Genomic DNA, 19,939 nt, shown 5'->3' on the forward strand with positions numbered 1-19,939 from the left:
TTTGGCTTGTAGTTTTTGAGAGGGTGGCCTTACTCTGGACAGAGGCTCTCCTTTGGACACTGTATCAAGTTCTGGATTTCTCGGAAAAATTAAACAGGTACAGATCGAGTTAGGAGAAAAAAAAGGCAGATGGTCCAGTTAGGACAGCGTACTACTCAGCCTACAGCATGGTATTTTAAAATAATAGTGAGTTAGGAAGATGTGCATAAACTACTCTTCATGAACTTGCACTTCTTTGGAGATCATTTTAGGGAAATGCGGGAAGACGAACACACTCAGCCTTGATGCTTTCGCTCTTTATGGTGCACTTCTTGAGTTCAGTGTCAGATGCATTCCAGTGATTCCCTAGAGGACAATTTCAGTGCGCTGAAATGTACATGCACACGATTCATTTTCCGTGCCTTTCAATTCAGTATAATACTAAGTGGTTGTTACCACTTCAAGGCATAGAAGACATATACTATGTGTCTCTCTCTTTTTTTTGTAAAAATAACTTTTATTTTCTTATTAAAATTTATACATATGAATCACTGAAACCTTTAAAAAATGAGGACAAGGGAGGAGATAAACCATGATTCTACCTACCACTTAAAAAAAACACAAACTATTAAAGTTTATGTGCTGATGCTTCCAGACACTTGTTTCCTTATAAAATTAGAGTTATACAAAATATTTTATTTAAACATGTCATTTAAAACACGTAAGGACCAACTACCCACGTTAACATCAGTTTTGGCAATTCCATGGCGTTCCCATGTGGATTACCACCATCTACTTAATTAATCCCCCATTGCTTGACATTTAATTTTTTCCAATTTTTCCAAAGTACAAGCAGCACCACAGTGGAGAGAATTGTAATTAAATCCTTCCACACAGACATTATTATATTCTAAGGGTAAACTCCTCACACTGAAATTACTGGGTCAGAGGGCATGATTACTTTAACAACTTGTGCTATCCATTACCAAATTGTCCTTCCAAAATGTCCTATCGTCTACACTCTCATCGTATAAGAGTATTATCTCTCTGGATGTTAGCATTCACTAAAAACATAGAAAAGTATCCGCACAGATTTAAATGACAGAAAGGTTAGTTATCTCTTTGTGAGTCTTTGGCGATATTATCCTTCTGTTAAATATGGTAGCATGTTTCCAGTTTGTAATGTCGTACGTTTGTGTCCTTTCAAAGAATAGATTGCAGATGTATTTGGTTTTTTTCTTCAGTGGTTCCTGTCATTGGTATCCTGCCTGGAAAACGTATCCAAATGTTCTGCGGCCCAAGTTAACCTAACAATTTACCTTTATGTTATCCCTCTTATGCTTTCATTTTTCTTTTACAAATGAAATTTTAACCTACTAATAATTTTTAGAGGGAGAAGTGAGAGGTAAATATGTAACGATTTTAAATGTTTATCCAATTGTCTCAACACAATTATTGAGCAAACCATTTTGTCCCCTCTTATTTGTGTTTTCCTAGTTACAGAGTAACTCAAATTATTTGAAAAATCGCATGGTGCTCTTTAAAAACATGCTCATCTAAACATTAAAGAGTCTTTTTGTGACTGCGGTAAAAATGCAAGTGCTTTATCAGATCGAGTCTCTTTTTTTAAAAAAAATATTTTTATTTTTTTAAAGTATATTTACTAGAGAGAGAGAGAGGGAGTGTGCACGAGCGGGGGAGGGGCAGAGAGAGAGGGAGAGAGAGAGAATCCCAAGCAGGCTTCATGCTGTCAGTGCAGAACCTGACTTGGCCCTCCCAAGTGCCATGACCTGAGCGGAAAGCAAGAGTCAGTGGCTCAACCAATTTGGATTCCTTCATAAAATGAGAGGGGTGGTGGCAAAATTATCATTTGCCTGTGAAGCTCCTATCATCTTGTCCTTTCTTCAAACCTAGAATTTCTTGGAAAATTCCAAGACGAAGTCACCTGCATTAAATGGCACTAGAAAAACGTTTCCTAGTTGTTCCCTAATGGCAAAAGAATATTGAAAGTATTCTACATTTAAAAATTCTAGGGGCACCTGGGTGGCTCAGCTGGTTAAGCCTCAGACTTTGGCTCAGGTCATGATCGTGCGGTTCATGGGTTCGAGCCCCATGTCGGGCTCTGTGCTGACAGCTCAGAGCCTGGAGCCTGCTTCAGGTTCTGTGTCTCCCCCTCTCTCTACTCCTTCCCTGCTTCTGCTCTGTCTCTCTCTATCTCTCAAAAATAAATAAATGTTAAAAAATTTAAAAAAGATTCTAGATGGTGTATCTATCGAGTTACCACTTTGGAAAATAAAACATTAACTGATCCTTCCTAAATCATTGATTTTTATGAAAACTGGTGGAACATAGAGCTGGGTTCACTCAATAACTGATTAGAGTGTTTCTTGTTGTACCTTTATGTACACAAAGGAGCAAAAACATTAAATTATATCTTTCTCAAGGGGAATTGAAGCATTCATTGAATTAATAAGCATATTTAAGTGGTGTTGGAAATTACTTTTGAATGAGAAAGAGATGTAGTCAAATGCCTAATGGTTTTAATGGTATTTTGAGGTCTACTACTCACATCTAGGAATTGTCTTTTTTTTTTTTTTTTTAACTTTTAAGTGTTTATTCATTTTTGAGAGAGACAGACAGAGTGCGACAGACACAGGGAGGGGCAGAGAGAGAGAGGAAGACACAGGATCCAAAGCAGGCCCCAGGCTCTGAGCTGTCAGCCCAGAGCCAGAGGTGGGGCTTGAACCCATGAACCGTGAGATCATGACCTGAGCCAAAGTTGGATGCTTAACTGACTGAGCTGCCCAGGCGCTCTATGGAATTTTCTTTTTCAAATAGTGGCAGTGCTGTGAATAAAGGTACATGTGCTATAAAGGAATGTATGAACGAACAGAAAGGAATGAGAAAAGGGAATATGTGGTGTGACATAAAAATAGGATAGGGAACCCTCATGCTAGGATGGTTAGACCAGTCCTCAAACTTTCTTGTTCATGAGTCGTCCTGGAATCTCGCAAAGGTACATACTCGGATCCAGATTCTGGGCGTAGGCCTGAGAGTCTATGTTTCCGACAAGCTTCAGGTGATGCTAAGGCGCTGGTCCATGGAGCACCCTTTGGGCCGCAATGATATGCAGAAACTTGGGTTCTTTTTAGTTCTGCAATTCTCGGCTTAACTAACAGGAAGAGATTCTTTGTTTACTTGGTAAAGAGATAACTTTGGGTGTAATTTTTCCAAGTCTATTTCTATTTCAACGTGTGAATCATCCACACATCCAGAATCTTGACCCGCAAATAAATTACTTACCACCTGAAGGTAATAAGGAAGGTGATCGCATGTGCTCAGATTTCTCCAGCTGGAAATAACCAACAGAACTTGGGTAGTGCTGAGCAAGGAAAACGCTGTTACAGCTTACGCGCAGGAGAGTCTCATGCAATCTCGTACACCGGGTGGTAAACGATCGGTATCTGCAGGGAGCCGTCCAGGCTCCATAAGAGCTGCTTCTGATTTGCCCAGAGTTTCAGAAACCGTGACCATTTTTTGGTATGTTTTCTAATCAGTGGTAATATTATCAGCATGTGCAAGAGGCGTGTCGGTATGAATGCGCGTGTGTATGAATTGGCAGATAATTTAAGGTTTTTGGAATAAGTGTTATAAGGCAAATGTAGTAAACTAAAGATAATCCCAATTTTGCAGATTTCCACTTGTGGGGAGATTGATGGAAGACACTAAAGGTCTAGGGCCAGACCTGCTCTTTTAACTAACTCTCAGGTCTTAGAGAAATCACTTAAAACCCAGGCTTTAGGTCCTCCTTGAGTAAGTAGTTAGGTGATACGACCTCAAGGGTCTTTCAAGTCCATAATTTCATAAAAGAGTTTGGTTTAAAACCTCAGGTTAGTTTTGAGCCAGAGTGTCAGCTTAAAAAAAACAGCAAACAAAAAAACACTTCTTGATTTCTGAGTCTGACAATTGTTTGTGATAAGAACACAAAAGGAAGCTCCGTTCTTTTGGAAATTGTCAGTGTACTTTTCATTCCCATGTAGTCGACTTGGTTTTTTTCTTCTGGCTTTTTTCATGTTTTTTGTCTTTGTTTTGGCATATTTGTCTTTGTTTTGGCTTGTTTTGGCATTGCAATTTTACCAGAGTGTATCTAAATACAGAATTTTATTTTCCTTTATCCTGACGGTAACTCTTGCTTCTTGTATATGAAGATGCATATTTTCCATAATTTCAGTTCCGATGTTGCCATCCATTATATTTCTCTCCTTGTTGTTCTATTCCCTTCTCATACAATTCTTATGAAGGCTAAATTAGATCTTATTATGGCCTCGGTCTCTTAACTGATTTCACATTTTCTGTGTCTTCGTCTTTCTCAGAGGCAATCTATAAGGTTGCCCAGCATGTGTTTTCTGTTTCATTCTTTCTTCAGCTGCATCTAATCTGTTTTTTTATTTTTATTAAAAATTTTTTTTTATTTTTGAGAGAGCATCAGTGGGGGAGGGGCAGAGAGAGAGAGGGGGACAGGAAGCAGGCTCTGTGCTGATAGCAACAAGCCCAATGCGGGGTTCGAACTCCTGAACTGGGAGATCGTGACCTGAGCCGCAATCTGATGCTCAACCGACTGAGCCACCCAGGTATCTCTGTAATCTGTTTTTTTTTTTTTTTCAATTAAAAATTTTCTCACAAATCTGTTTTCAACTCATCTATGGTGGTAGTTTTTAATTTAATTTCTAAAATTTCTATTTGGTTCTATTCCAGTACCTCTTTCATTTTAAAGACATGTATTATACTAACAATAAATTATCTGAAAAAGAGATAAAGAAAATGATCCTGTTTGCAATAACATTAAAAACAATAAAATACTTAGGAATAAATTTAACCAAGAAAGGGAAGGATCTCGACACTGAAATCCACAAGACACTGATGAAAGAAATTGAACAAGACACGCAAAAAATAGAAAGGTATTCTGGGTTCATGGCTTGGAAGAATTAATATTGTTCAAATGTCCCTGCTGCCCCAAACCATCTATAGATTCAGTGTAATCCCTATCAAGATTCCAGTGGCATTTTTACAGAAGTAGAAAAAACAATTCTGAAACTTCTTATGGAATCACAAAAGACCCCAAACAGCCGACGTAGTCCTGACAAAGAAGAACAAAGCTGGATGCCTCACACTTCCTAACCTTTCAGCTGTGTTATAAAGCTGCAGTAATCAAAACAGTATGGTTCTGGCATAAAAGCAGGTACCTGGACCACTGGAACAGAATAGAAAGCCCAGAAATAAACGCTTGCATGCATGGTCAATTCATTCATGACAGCTGGAGTTTGAAGTAGGCTTTTTTTTTAAGTTTATTTTTATTTATTTTGAAAGACAGAAAGCAGAGGATGGGCAGAGAGAGGAGAGAAAATCCTAAGCAGGCTCCGTGCTGTCAGCACAGAGCCCAACGCGGGGTTCGAACCCACGAACAGTGAGTTCATGACCTGAGCCGAAGTCAGGAGTCACGCTTAACCCACCGAGCCACCCAGGTGCCCCGAAATAGGCTTGTAAGAGTAACTAAGGTTAAGCTGCAAAAGTCGGGAATATTTACACCTTACTGCTTTGAAAACAGGATCTCAGAGCTCGCGTATGGAGAAATTTTGAAATGCCTCTGTCTTCTTCCTCTTTGCTTTTTTTACTTGTCGTAGGGAGCTGTGCGATGCGGCGTGATGAAAATAGAGGGTAGCGATCGGGACAGAGGTGAGGTGACGCAAACATCCAGGTAACTCTGAGCGTCAGGATCGCTGTGGAGAGAAGAGGCATCAGGAGCCCTTCCTCATGACAAGCAGTGAGGAACAGACGAGGTGAAGGTCATGAAAGTGTGCCACAAGGATGGCTAGCTGCTCCCTGGAGCAATTCTCCCCAGTTGAATCCCCAGTTGTCCACATTGGAGCAATTATCCCCAATTGAATAACTACAAGAAGACAGTTTATAGTCTTTCGAAGCCACCAGGAGAGAGCTGGTGATCGGAGAAAATGCCGCCCAGACAGCACGTAGACTCTACAGTTTTTAGTCACTCTAAAGATACATTCACAGTGAAATGAAATTGAAATCTAAGAGAAGCAGCTTCCTGAGGAAGAGTAGGAGGATTTTGCCTGTTTCTGTGGAGAAATGAGGAAGACAGGTTTTTCTTTTGACCTCCTACCATAACTGGGAAAACCTTTTATAAACCCAAAGATCCCAACCGTTTGCCAGAGCAGAAAAAAAAAAGTCAATTAAAAATACCAAGTGTTCAGTGGACACTTTGATATCTGTAATGCTCTGAGGTTTCACAGTCTTTCTTTTTTATGTGGTTTAGGGAGCTACCTCTGTGACTGTATTGATTCACTTGTTTAATTCAGTGTGTATCAGTCCTATCCTATGTGCTGAGTGCCGTGCTAGAAGCAGTAGACGAGTGTATGATCAGAAAGAGTTGGGATTAAAAACAGAACAAGATCCGCTCCTATTTTCCTAGAATTCCTAGGGCTCTCTGAGCACCTGGTCACTTTCCCACCTTGAGAAATGGCGGGGGGCGGGGAGAGCTGAAGGATTACTCAGACAAGCATCTCAAATAAATTTGAGGGAGCATTGGGTGTCTAGGGAAGCTATTCGGGAGGTGGAGTGCTAATTTGCTAAAGACAGGATGAAAAGTTACTTCCTTCTGATTTGAAAATATTGGTCACAGAAGTGTTTAAAGTTTCATTACGGAGTTAGTTTCAGTGTTTATTCTTTCTGCCGTGGTCATGTGTGGAAACAAGGATATGGAAGAAAAGAGGCAATGGTTAAAAACATTTTAAAGCTGATTCAGAGGCTAGAGACATGAGCGAAGTTTGTCCGTTTACTTTGTTTTGTTTTTAACGGTGGGTAAGGCAAATAGGCCATGTGGTTGAGTTTGAACTTGAGTCTGAACTTGAGTGATGTGTGTCTGAACGCGAGTGATGCCGTTGGTGGTTGCGGTCATGTCACCAGCATTGGTCCCTGCTGTGTACCAGGTCTCCTGCGGGAATCAAAGACAAAGAGGTCACAGTTCCTTGCGCCTGATGGGTGTGATGTCTTGCACAATGAGTAAGATGGGGGTGCAAATCAGAGAAGAAGCAAAAGGCTGTAAGAGAGGCACAACGTGCTCTTGGGGTGGCGGGGGTGATAACATCTACCAGTTGGGGGCCATCAGGAAAAGTACCATGGAGGTGGTGGCGTTTGAAATGGACATTATAAGTTACGTCGTATTTTGAGTGGCAGAAGGGGAGCTGTGTCACTTCAGAAGTCCCGCTCTTGAATTTCACATCCCTACTTCCCCATAATTATAAACCCTTTTTGGAGATCAGCTGGTCCTTAGTTTGGCTATCTGGTATATGTTTGGGGGGTGGTTTGGGAAGGTGCCTGGGTGGGGGTAGACATCCTTGAAGGTTTGAGCAGAGCTGTGCAACGACTGTGCATGTGCTTCATTAATTGTAACCTGGAAGCAGTGTGAACTCACTTCAGTTACGAGAGCAGATTGCAGTGGAGAGATGGTCACAGTTGTCAAGATGTAATGAAACCATAGAATGAGCAAAGTCAAGGAGGCAAAGAGTTCTTAGGCTTGGCACCAAAAGATGGTCAGGTTCCTCTTGACACCAAAAGGAAAAAACGATCAGTTGGATCTCATCAAAATTGGAAACTTTTACTTTGTGGAATATCCTGTTAAAAGGATGAAAAGTCAAACTACAGAACGAGAGAAAAATATTTGCATACCACATGTATGTATATAACAAAGGACCAGGATCTAGAATATAAGGACTCTCAAAACCCAACAGTTAAAAAAATAGTTTAAAAAATGGGTAAAAACACATGAACAGAAGAGGATATACAGATGGTAAATAAACACATAAAAAATATTCAGCATCATTAGTCATCAGGGAAGTGCACATTGAACCCACGATGTGATAACACCACACGACTATAAACATGTCTACAGCAAAAAATAGTGACAACACCAGATGCTTTGAGGATGTGGAGAAATTGGATTATTTGTCCATTGCTGATGGGAATGTGAAATGGCACCATCACTCTGGAAAGCAATTTGGTGTGTCTTATAAAACTACATGTGCAATTATCATCCTTCTAAAAGTTTAGTAAAATGGTATTCACAAGAAATGAACAACAGAAAAGTGTTGAGGTCAAATGCCATGCAGAGTTACTATGAGAAAAAAGGCAATAAGGGGCAAAACAACATCATCACCAACCATGAAAGCATGCTAGAAAGATACACGCTCCAAAATATGTCTGTAAGTTTAGATTTTTTTTAAAAATTCAGAGAGATTATCCCAAATAGCCAAAGCAATCTTGAAAAAGAAAACCAAAGCAGGAGGCATCACAACCCCAGACTTCAAGCTATACTACAAAGCTGTAATCATCAAGACAGTATGGTACTGGCACAAGAACAGAAACTCAGATCAATGGAACAGAATAGAGAACCCACAAATGGACCCACAAACATATGGCCAACTAACCTTTGACAAAGCAGGAAATAATATCCAATGGAATAAAGACAGTCTCTTCAGCAAGTGGTGCTGGGAAAACTGGACAGCGACATGCAGAAAAATGAACCTGGACCACTTTCTTACACCATACACAAAAATAAACTCAAAATGGATGAAAGACCTCAATGTAAGACAGGAAGCCATCAAAATTCTCGAGGAGAAAGCGGGCAGAACCCTCTTTGACCTTGGCCACAGCAACTTTTACTCACCGCGTCTCCGGAGGCAAGGGAAACAAAAACAAAGATGAATAGCTGGGACCTCATCAAAATAAAAAGCTTCTGCACAGCGAAGGAAACAATCAGCAAAACTAAAAGGCAACCGACAGAATGGGAGAAGATATTTGCAAATGACATGTCAGATAAAGAGTTAGTATCCAAAATCTATAAAGAACTTCTCAAACTCAACACCCAAAAAACAATCCAGTGAAGAAAAGACATGGGCAAAAGACATGAATAGACACTTCTTCAAAGAAGACATCCAGATGGCCAACCAACACGTGAAAAAATGCTCAACATCACTCATCATCAGGGAAATACAAATCAAAACCACAATGAGATACCACCTTACACCTGTCAGAATTGCTAACGTTAACAACTCAGGCAACAACAGATGTTGGTGAGGATGCAGAGAAAGAGGATCTCTTTTGCGTGGTTGGTGGGAATGCAAGCTGGTGCAGCCACTCTGGAAAACAGTATGGAGGTTCCTCAAAAAACTAAAAATAGAACTACCCTACAACCCAGCAATTGCACTACTAGTCATTTATCCACGGGATACAGGTGTGCTGTTTCGAAGGGACACATGCACCCCCATGTTTATAGCCAAAGTGTGGAAAGAGCCCAAATGTCCATCGATGGATGAACGGATAAAAAAGATGTGGTATATATATACACCATGGAGTATTACTCAGCAATCAAAAAGAATGACATCTTGCCATTTGCAACTACATGGGTGGAACTGGAGGGTATTATGCTAAGTGAAATTAGAGAAAGACAAAAATTGTATGACTTCACTCACAGGAGGACTTTAAGATACAAAACAGATGAACATAAGGGAAGGGAAACAAAAATAATATAAAAACAGGGAGGGGGACAAAACAGAAGAGACTCATAAATATGGAGAACAAACTGAGGGTTACTGGAGGGGTTGTGGGAGGGGGGATGGGCTAAATAGGTAAGGGGCACTAAGGAATCTACTCCTGAAATCGTTGCACTATATGTGAACTAACTTGGATGTAAATTTTAAAAAAATAAAAAAATTAAAAATTTTTTTTTAAAAATCAGAGAAATTAAGAAAATCGTACAAGACATTCAAGAATAACATACGGAAGAATTAGCCAACACAGAAATGAAATGATAGAATTCAAGATTATACTTATAAATAAAAGAAAATAATTTTAGAAATGAAGATTAAACTATAAGGAACAGGAAATACATCAAATAAAGGAGAAAAGATGGAAAAATATTTAAATGTGAAAAGAGATCAAAAGGGGTCAAAAGAAAATTTCAAATATCAATGATCTGCCAAGAAGATCCAATGCATAGATGAGAGGAAGGTAGCAAAGAAATAACACAAATACTAAAATTATAATTGAGAAATTTTGTCAACATAAAAAAAATGGAAAATATCTATTGAAAGAAAGCCTTTGTACCTGAAAATATTGACCTAGAATGGCTAGTATAAACCACATTCCAGTAAAATTTACTGATGTTTAAAGAAAGAGAGGAAACCCTTTGGATATCTGGGTAACATTCGTATATTACCTATACATGAAAGAAAAGGGGATTATCATCAGTCTTTTTGACAGTAATGCTGTGTGCTAGAAGAAACTGGAAGACTGTATCGGAGATGTCCGCAGAGAAAGAAAATGTGAGCCAATGGTTCCATATCTGGAAAAACCGACCTTCAAAAACGTAAAGGACAGTGATGACTGTTGGCCTGCAAGAGTTCAGGGAATATTGCTTCCGTGACCCTTCTTAAGGAATCTGCCGAAGACTGTGTTTCCCTGAGCCCTTCTTCAGACTCTGCTAGACAATGACTTTGGACAAGCACAGCGACTGGAGAGGCATCTACAGAGGACTTGCTGTGAGCAGCAAGTAATTGCTAAATGGTGGCTGGGAGGAAACCACTGTGCTACGTGATGGATGGCTAATCTGACAGTGCAGGTTTAGTGTAACTATAAAAAAATGTAGAGGAAGGGGATGATACATTTGCCAAAACCCCCCCAAAACAAAAACAAACCCAAACGAAACCAACAGCAAAACAACCAGACAACTGAGTAATCATAATCGGTGACGACAGTGTTGGTCTTCTGAGACTAATGGCTTAAGAGCCTCACTTCCGTGTTTTTCTCTTTCTTTCTCTCTTCCACCTACAGATACTATCCCAGTTCTCAATTCCAAAAGCTCCTCCAAAGCCCTGTCTTGCATTTCCCACATACCTTCCCGTTCTCTTTTCTGCTGTTAACGCTCGCTTGGCCCCTTTTGACCTGAATCCATCAGTCCATTTTCCGTTTTCACTCCAGCAAGCGAAAGCCTAGGATCTAATTTTTCAAATACAAAATTCTCCAGAGGAGAAGGGAGAGGCCGTCATGTATCATTTATTAGTATTGGGTCATATCTCATAGGAAATGGTGGTGTTAATACGATCAGTATGGCTAATTCTAATAGTAGATTTCCTGGAGTGACATAATCCTGTCCTCTTTTTTTTTTTAATATATACCTTTTTTCTGGTTAAATTCGTCAAAAATAATAACTGCACAGTTGTCTATATACTTTATTCTATCTATAGAGGCGCTGCTTATACAATCATTGTTTAGATCTCTTTCTAGAAAACACATTCCTTAGGTAGACTAACTTGTATTTCTAGACAGAAAAATAGTAAAAGGGTCGCTGGGCAAAGAATTGGCATAAATGCCATATTATTAGGTCATGAGTGCTCTTCTTTCCCGACTTTATATATAAAAATCTATTTTAGAACCTCTGTTCTAGACCATGCCTGATACCTAATGTTCTTGGTCAACTAGTATTGTAGCTTTTTTGTGGAGATTTGACTTTGGCATTTGCAACGGCTGAAAGAGGAGGTACATAGGTGGAGAAGTAGAAAATTTTAGTTAATAGGGACGCCAGGGTGGCTTAGCTGGTTAAGCGTCCGACTCTTAATTTTGGTTCAAGTCATGATATCGTGGTTTGTGAGTTCGAGCCTCACATCAGGCTCAGCGCTGACAGCTGGATGTACTCGTAACACAGGTAGATCCTGGATTTCTTGGTATGCCTCTGGGAGTCTTGTCAGATGAGGCTAGGTGGAAGATAGAACAGGCATCTAGATTTACCACTGTCAAGGTTTTCTTTGAGAATCTTCTGGGAGAACAAATGGCTTTTCCTCAAGGAGGAAGCAACAAAGCTCTGGGCTTTTCTAAAGCTGCCCAAGTTTTGTGCACATGAACTTCTGGTGCTTGTCACTCGGCTGGCAGATCCAGGACTTGCCCTTTGAAGAAGTAAGCAAAGGTGTCCCAGATGAAGGCAAAGTTCAAAAGCAGAATGACAGCAAGGACACAGAAGCACCCAGCCTTCTGTGCCACTGAAAAGATGAAGGAAATGTTTGTAGAGTCAGAATGTTCTGGAAATGTACTTTTTATTATTATTACTAGTAATAGCTTGGTAGGAAGATAGATGTACAACGTATGGTGGAAATGATCTCCCCGCCACCCCCACTTTTTGTCAGTGTTGTAATGGTGTTTCATGGTCTTGGATTTTGATGTGCCCCCAACAGTTGTTTATTGTATTCCTTATTTTTCTGATACAGATTCTTTAAACTTAAAAAGACACATTTCTTGGTGGATAATACACTTGATTGTACACTTGATAGCTGCACTATTATACTGCTCACATTAGTTAACAGAAAGCAACTAGAATGTTTGGTTTATGTGCGAACATCGTCTAAGGATAGGAAAGGAAATTAGTCGAAGTTATAAGGTTAGCAAACAGAAAGCATGAGAAAATATTTATTTCTATGAGTTAATTTATTTTTTTAAATTTTATTTTCTTAGAGCATGAGCAGGGGAGAAGGGCAGAGGAAGAGAGAGAGAGAGAGAGAGAGAGAGAGAGAGAGAGACAGAGAAGATCCCAAGTAGGCTCTGCACAGTCAGTGCAGAGCCCGACATAGGGCTTGATATCACAACTCTGGGATCATGACCTGATCCGAAATCAAGAGTTGGACACTCAACCGACTGGGTGTTCCTCACTTCTGTGAATGATTTTAAAAATGAGAATTAAAATAATGCTTATATTAGATACACTAATCCCGAAGTCAGTATTTCTGAACGAATATATTTTTGAATATATCTAAAACTACCAATTAATATCTAATAAATGAGAAAATGAAAAGAATGGTAATACCCACCAAGATGAGAATGTGGTAAAATACACCAGTAAGGGTAGTGTGTTTTCTATTTGATTGCTTGTATTCTCTGATTGTTAAAAATAAGTAGTCACATGGAAAATTCAAACAAGGCAGAACCCTATAAAGGGAAAAGTAAAAATGACCCCACATCTCTCCATGCAGAGGAAACCCCTGATGACGTTTTGGTGTGTACCTTTTTGAACAGCTTTCTGTGAAGATAAACACTTTAAATTGCTGTACTGTTTTGCAACCTGCCACGAAGGCATCATGTTCGATTTAACCAACTATGTACAGGGTGGACTCCTCTTCTCTGCATTTTCTTATGAGTAAACAACTGTAAGATGAACGTCCTTGAATATATATTCATCCGCACTTGACCAGGTACATCCTGGAAGAAATGATTATGAGCAGAATGTCCAGCAAAGAATACACTGACTTTAAACTTTGAGCCCCGTGGGCAGAATACACCCCAGAAATAGGAAGTTTACGTGCAAACTTATACAGTAACTGCTGTTCACCGTATTTGCATACGCTTTCCAGTATTTGGTGTTGTTAATATGTATTTTAAAAATTTTGACATTGAGGCATAAAAAAATTTTTTTTAACGTTTTATTTATTTTTGAGACAGGGAGAGACAGAGCATGAACAGGGGAGGGTCAGAGAGAGGGAGACACAGAATCCGAAACAGCCTCCAGGCTCTGAGCTGTCAGCACAGAGCCCGACGCAGGGCTTGAACTCACAGACCGCGAGATCATGACCTGAGCCGAAGTCGGACGCTTAACTGACTGAGCCACCCAGGTGCCCCTAAAATGTTCTTTTTTTTTTTTTTTTTGAGGCATAAAAATTTAGATCTCATTCTTCTATTACACATTTCTTTGAGTCTCCCTGAAATTCATTACTCATATTCGTTTTGCTTTTGGCATTTTTCTAGTTGTCAGTTGCCTACTGATCCCTCTTACTAATCAATAAGGATGTTCCTTCTTATTTTTTTGAGTTAATTGTATCATGAGGATATTAAATCTTTGCTGGGTATGCTGAAAATATTTTCCGAGCTGATAATTACTTTTCAATTTTGTTTAAAGCATTGATTTTGGTTTTTTTGTTTGTTTGATTTTTGGTTTTTTTTTTGCGGGGCACCTGGGTGGCTCAGTCGGTTAAGCTTCTGACTTCAGCTCAGGTCATGATCTCGTGGCTCATGAGTTCGAGCCCTGTGTCGGGATCTCTCCTGACAGCTCAGAGCCTGGAGTCTGCTTCATATTCTGTCTCTCTGTCTCTCTCTCTCTCTCTGCCCCTCCCCCACTCACACTCTGTCCCTCTCTCTCAAAAAGAGACATTAAAAAAAAACTTTATAAATCTTTTTTTGCAAAGGTAGATTACAAAAATTAAGCAGTTACAAGTACTTCCTGGATTTTTTGGCATACTTAAAAAAGATCTGCTCCGCCCATATCTAAACAGAGGATAGGAGAGGATGAAGAAAAGGGGATATATGGTCAGGCATTTTGCAACGTCTGAAAGTAGGAAAAAACAGCAATATCAAATCGTAACTGAACACGCAAACAACAGCAAAACAAACAAAAATTCTGACCATATCTATTTCAGGAGAATTGAACCAGATAAATTTTGATGCTTTTATTCTATTCTGAGAGGCATGTAATCAATATGTGGAGAAATGCTTTCACTGCTTCAAAAGGTATTAAGTACGAGGTACTGTGCCGGGTTTTGATTCAGAGGAAGAAAAGATCGTGATTCTAAAAAATAAAGTCACTCCTGCCTGCAAAGAGCTCCCAGCTCCCAGGCTGTAATAGTTGTGTGTGTGCAAGGTCCTGGAGAAGGCCAACATCTTTATTTTCTCTCATCCTACTTCAAAACCATAAGAAAACAATTGGTAAATGCAGAAAATCTTAACTTCTTGGGAAAAAGCCACATTTCTTGTGATTTAAAGAAAACGTATTATATATACAAGAGCCCCAGACTCCCTCTTCTGCATCTACTAGTGGCTGCGTTCTTGTGAGGAGACATCGACGCCTTTGAGACACTGACTGGGCTGTAACAGTTAAACCTGCAATCATGCTTTATGCCAGGAAAATGTTTTCAAAACATCTGCGCTATTTAACCAGCCGGGATGTTTTGTGCGAAATATATGTGAATGCTTCCGTCAGGAGGTAATCATTCAGTTGAAGTAACGGCTGAAAATATTTGAAAATATTTGGTCATCTTAACTCTGTGTGTGTGTGTGTGTGTGTTGAATGGGTCTGCATGAATGTGCCACATACTCACGTAACAGTAGAATTTTATATGTAATTATGTTTTTAAGTCAAAGCACTTACTGCATTTGATCTTGTAAGGGAAAATGTAAGACATTAAGGATGGGAATGAAGATCTTTATAATGAGAGCAATGACATTAAATCACATCACCTAAAATTCCTTTTCATGGGATTTGGGAAATTATTTTACCTTTATTATTCAGTCTTCACACAAAGCTCGTGGAATAAGCTCAGTGTTTTCATTTTACATAGTGAAAAAAAATGTGATTCAGTGCAATTAGGTGCTTGGAGTCCCTAGGTGAGTAAATCTCAGAGATAAGAACAGAACCCAAGTTGATTACTATTGTCCCCACCCTACAGCTGCCCCAACGCCAAGACCTGTTTAACTTGTAAAAGAAGGAATAGCAGGTCGCTTCCCAGTTACCTATGTATGAAGCTAACGAGAGCCTGGCTGCTCACCATGGCCCCGCTTGCACAAACTAAGCTCCCTGTTGACTGAGCCTGCCTTGCACAATGTGGGAGGAGCAACAGTGGGCTTTGGAGTCAAATTTAATCTTGGGTCTTAATTCTGGTTCTGCCACTTTCTAGCTATGCATATTTGGACCTAAAGGCTCTGCCTTGTCTTTGTGCCAAGACGCTGGCGGTGACAATGCTTACAGTGAAGATTATGTGAGATCTCTGGCACATACGAGAATTACCCACCTCAAGAGCCACCCACAGGGGGGCGCCGGGGTGGCTCTGTCCATTAAGCAGCAACTCTTGATTTCTGTTCGGCTCATGATCTCATGGTTCGTGAGTTCGAGGCCCACATCAGGCTCTGTGCTGACGGCGTGGAGCCTGATTGAGATTCTTTGTCTCTCTCTCTCTCTCTCTCTCTCCCTCCCTCCCTCCCTCCCTCCCTCCCTCCCTCTCCGTCTCCCTCCCCCTCTCCCTCTCTCTCTCTGCCTTCTCCCCCCGTCTCTCAAATAAACTTAAAAAAAAAAAAAAAGAATCACCCCACAGGGACATTCCCTGACTTTCCTGGAATGCCATCAAGGGATACAAAATGATTTGGGGAGTACAAGGTTTATAGGGAATGGGGCCTGGGACATAAGTCAAGAGTTTTGAGCTCTGTGCTAACCCACCTGCAAAAAATTGGTATGGGGCCATAGTTAAATTCGTCTTTTATCTCCGACCCTCATATCCTCTTACGTCTCAAGAGGCGTTCTATTAAGTAGAAAGAAATGGAGAGCCTTGAGAACATGAGAGAAATAGAGGAATGGCGTTGCGGAACCTTTTTACAATGCTCAAAATGGGTTTTCCTAATCCTTTCTTTTTTTTTTCACCCTTTGTAGCTGATGGCGTCTGTGTCTTTAAATGCTTACTCAACAGAGACACGGAATGTTGCCGCGTGGGGAAGGAATCAGTCTTGATCACTCTGGGATACAGCAGTGCTCTCTTGAAGTTTGAATCTCACGCGGGTAAGTTTTGCGCCTGTCCTGGCTCCCTGGCTTTTCTGAGGCCGAGTCTCCTGATTGGGTGACTTTGCTGTTACTGATTGGCTGGCTCTGGTGGTGTGTTTCCTGATGTGAGCTGTCATCAACCGAGACCCGGCTTTGAAACCAGTGCTTACCTGACACCGTGGCTAGAGAACAACCAGCCTTTTCATAGACCATGAGAATGCTGTTATTCTTGGCCCCCCTTTTGGTCCTCCTCCATCCAGAGCCGAGGGAGAGGCCAGGAAGGATTGTCCCAGTCGTTGTCACTTACTGTTGCTTCTTCTTGAAGAGGAGGTTGTTTGCAGAAATGTGGCGTTTCAAGTGTAGTGCCGTTCAGAATGATTCGACCTTGTTTTTGTCTTTGAATCATCAGCTGAACATTTTTAGACTCCGGACGACAAATGAACAGCGGCAGGGAGGTAGAGTATAACCGGAAGCGTTTTAAGAAGGGACGGAAAGGCCCTCTGGAAGATTGTGAATCTGATCAAGGAAATGAAGGCTATCAGTGCCTCGGGTCTACCTTAGGTGGTCGATGGTCATTTTTTTAACTTGGATATAAATTGATCCTTGGTGTTAATCCAGACAGTGTAAACCATTAGGTTTGGTAAATAGTCTCCTCTGGTTAGCTAAAATATCCTAAGCTGTTTCATAACTACTTGGGATAAAGAAGTTAACCTGGGTTCTTGCTTTGAAATTCCACTCATGCAGGAGTCAGCCAGAGTGAGGAACGTATCACATGTCTGTCCGTCTCCATTCTCTGTTCATCCATCTGTCCATCTTATTTTTATGATGCATTTCAGAGGACATGATAATAACCAGCACATCTAAGCCCCTCTGGTTTTCAAGGCCACATGTTACGGGGATTCATCTTCCCAGTGTAGGTCCCTGTGTCTGGGGTGCCTGGTGTGATAATCTGTTTCTTTCCCCTCTCTGTGCCCACATTATCCCTCCCTCCTACAGACAGTCCCGTGGGTCAGTTTGGTTCCCGACCGCGTCTCCACCTTTCCTACCCTCTTCAGTGTGGCCTCTTCTCTACATTTAGCTGTGGAGACTCTGTTCTGCCAGTCTTCGGGTCATTTTCTGGGTTAGTCACTCTGTTGTGGGTGTTATCGAGTTGTATCCATGGGACAAGTTAAGCCCAGGATTCTCCTACTCCGCCAGCCTCCCTGGAAGTCTCTAATTAATTTTCAATATTAATCTTGGATACCACAACCTTTTATAGTCACTTACTAGTTCTAGTAGTTCTCTTTTAGATTCCTTAGAATTTCCTATGTTAAAAAAAACAACTGTCGTGCTCGCTTCGGCAGCGCTTATACTAAAATTGGAACGATACAGAGAAGATTCGCGTGGCCCCTGTGCAAAGATGACACGCAAATTTGCGAAGCGTTCCATATTTTTAAAGGGCACTAAGGAATCTACCCCTGAAATCCTTGTTGCACTATATACTAACTAAGTTGGATGTAAATTTAAAAAAATTAAAAATAAAATAAAAAAAAACGAAAACAAAAACGAAACTGTCATCTGCAAATAGAGATGACTTTCCCTGTTTTCTGATCTTTATGCCTTTTATGTTTTTTTCTTGACTTTTTGAAATTCTTGTGACTTCCAGTACAATGTTGAATAGATCTGGGAAAGCAATTGTCCTTGACATTCTCCTGATTGTAAGGAAAAGTCCACTTGTCACCATTAAGTATAATGTGTGTGGTCTATCTTTTGTGGGTGCCAATGATCACATCGGGGAAGTTTACTTCTTTCCCTAGCTTGTTGGAAATTTTTATTATAATTAGGCATTAGATTTTGTTAAGTATTTTTCTGGATCTGTTGAGACTATCATATTGTATAAATGTAGTGAGTTACCTGGAATGAAATAGTCTGCATAGAACTGGTATTAATTCTTCATTAAATTTTTGATAGGATTCACCTGCGAAGTGACTGGGGCTTAAGGTTTTAGCAATAGATTGATTTAGTAGATATAGGACACTTCAGATTTTTTCCTCCTGTCGATTTGATGTTTTATATTCTTCCGTGGAATTACTGCATTTCATCTAAGATGTCAGATTAAAATTTCTTCATAGTTTACGTGTTATCCTCGTTTTTTATCATTGTTTTCAAAGTTTATTATGTATTTTGAGAGAGACAGAGACAGCATGAGTGGGAGAGGGGCAGAGAGAAAGGGAGAAAGAGAGAATCCCAAGCAGGTTCTGTGTTGCCGTTATAGAGCCGGCTGTGGGGCTTGAACCCACGAAGACATGAGGTCAAGACCTAAGCTGAAACCAAGAGTCAGACACTTAACCGAGAAGCCACCTAGGCGCCCCTCCACGTTATCCTCTTACTTCATAATATTTATTATAATTTCTTTTTTCCTGATAATTGGTTATTAATGTCTGATCTTTCTTTTTTTGACCAGCATTGCTAGAGGTTTATCAATTTTATAAGTCTTTTCAAGAAATCAGCTATGGGTTGCATTTTTTTTCTTTTGCTTACCTCTTTTCTATTTCATCGATTTCTGCTCTTTATAATTTTCTTTGTTTTTTCATTCTGTGATTTTGCTCTGCCCTTGTGTTTTAACTTCTTACAGTGAAGCTTTAAGCCAGTATTTTGTCCTTTTATTCTTTCCTAATATAATTTCCTGAAGTCGTCAACCTTCCACTAATTCTGGCTTTCCTGATATATAACCAGACTTCCCTATGTTGCATCTTCGTTGTCATCCTGTTCAAATACATTCTGATTTCTCTTCTGATTACTTCTTTGGTCTCTGAGATATTGAGAATTATTTTAATTTTCAGGTACTTGGAAGTTGTGCAGATCTCTTTCCGTCATGGAAGCTGGACATTCTAAGTGTTGTGCTATTGGGTGTTTGGATTCTGCTGACTTCCTTTACGGAGTATTAAGGTTTGTTCGCTCAGATGGATTAGCTAATTTTAGGTCAGCTTGATTCTTCTGAGACTTGCTTTTTAGTTTTGCCTTGGCCGGCTTAGGGAAGTCTTTATTCTAGGTCTAGTTTCGACATGCTCCTAAGGTGTGTCTGATCCTTGGTTTCTGCTGTTACGTCTTAACTGTTCAGCAAGGTCCCTCCACTCTGGCTGGAACTAGAAGCTCTCCCCACCCTGTGTTATCTCTGGGAATTGTTCAGCTTAGAGCTCTCTCATAGTTATTCTTGGCCCACTGTGGTTTTGACCATCTTCTGGGCATCAACCCTACACATATTTTATTTAAGATTTATTCAGCTAGAAACTCAAGGGGAGCCCTATGCAAATATTTTTAGTTTTTTCTTCATATAGAAAGAGC

General features: G+C 40.1%; 1 protein-coding gene and 1 non-coding gene across 4 annotated transcripts in view; both read left to right on the forward strand.

Annotated features, from left to right (window-relative positions):
* The window catches only part of LOC125924495 (histone-arginine methyltransferase CARM1-like), a 278,914-nt gene that overhangs the window by 78,041 nt on the left and 180,934 nt on the right, over window positions 1-19,939 (forward strand). For all 3 annotated transcript variants that reach the window (XM_049633044.1, XM_049633052.1, XM_049633061.1), the window contains exon 2: window positions 16,508-16,633. In XM_049633044.1, the coding sequence (XP_049489001.1) occupies window positions 16,508-16,633 (126 nt within the window). The remainder of the gene's footprint in view (window positions 1-16,507; window positions 16,634-19,939) is intronic.
* Window positions 17,943-18,049, forward strand: LOC125928336 (U6 spliceosomal RNA). Its single transcript, XR_007459635.1, has one exon. It is a non-coding gene; the product is annotated as a U6 spliceosomal RNA (small nuclear RNA).

This window comes from Panthera uncia, chromosome D4 (genome assembly GCF_023721935.1).
Source record: "Panthera uncia isolate 11264 chromosome D4, Puncia_PCG_1.0, whole genome shotgun sequence".
Lineage (NCBI taxonomy): Eukaryota > Metazoa > Chordata > Mammalia > Carnivora > Felidae > Panthera > Panthera uncia.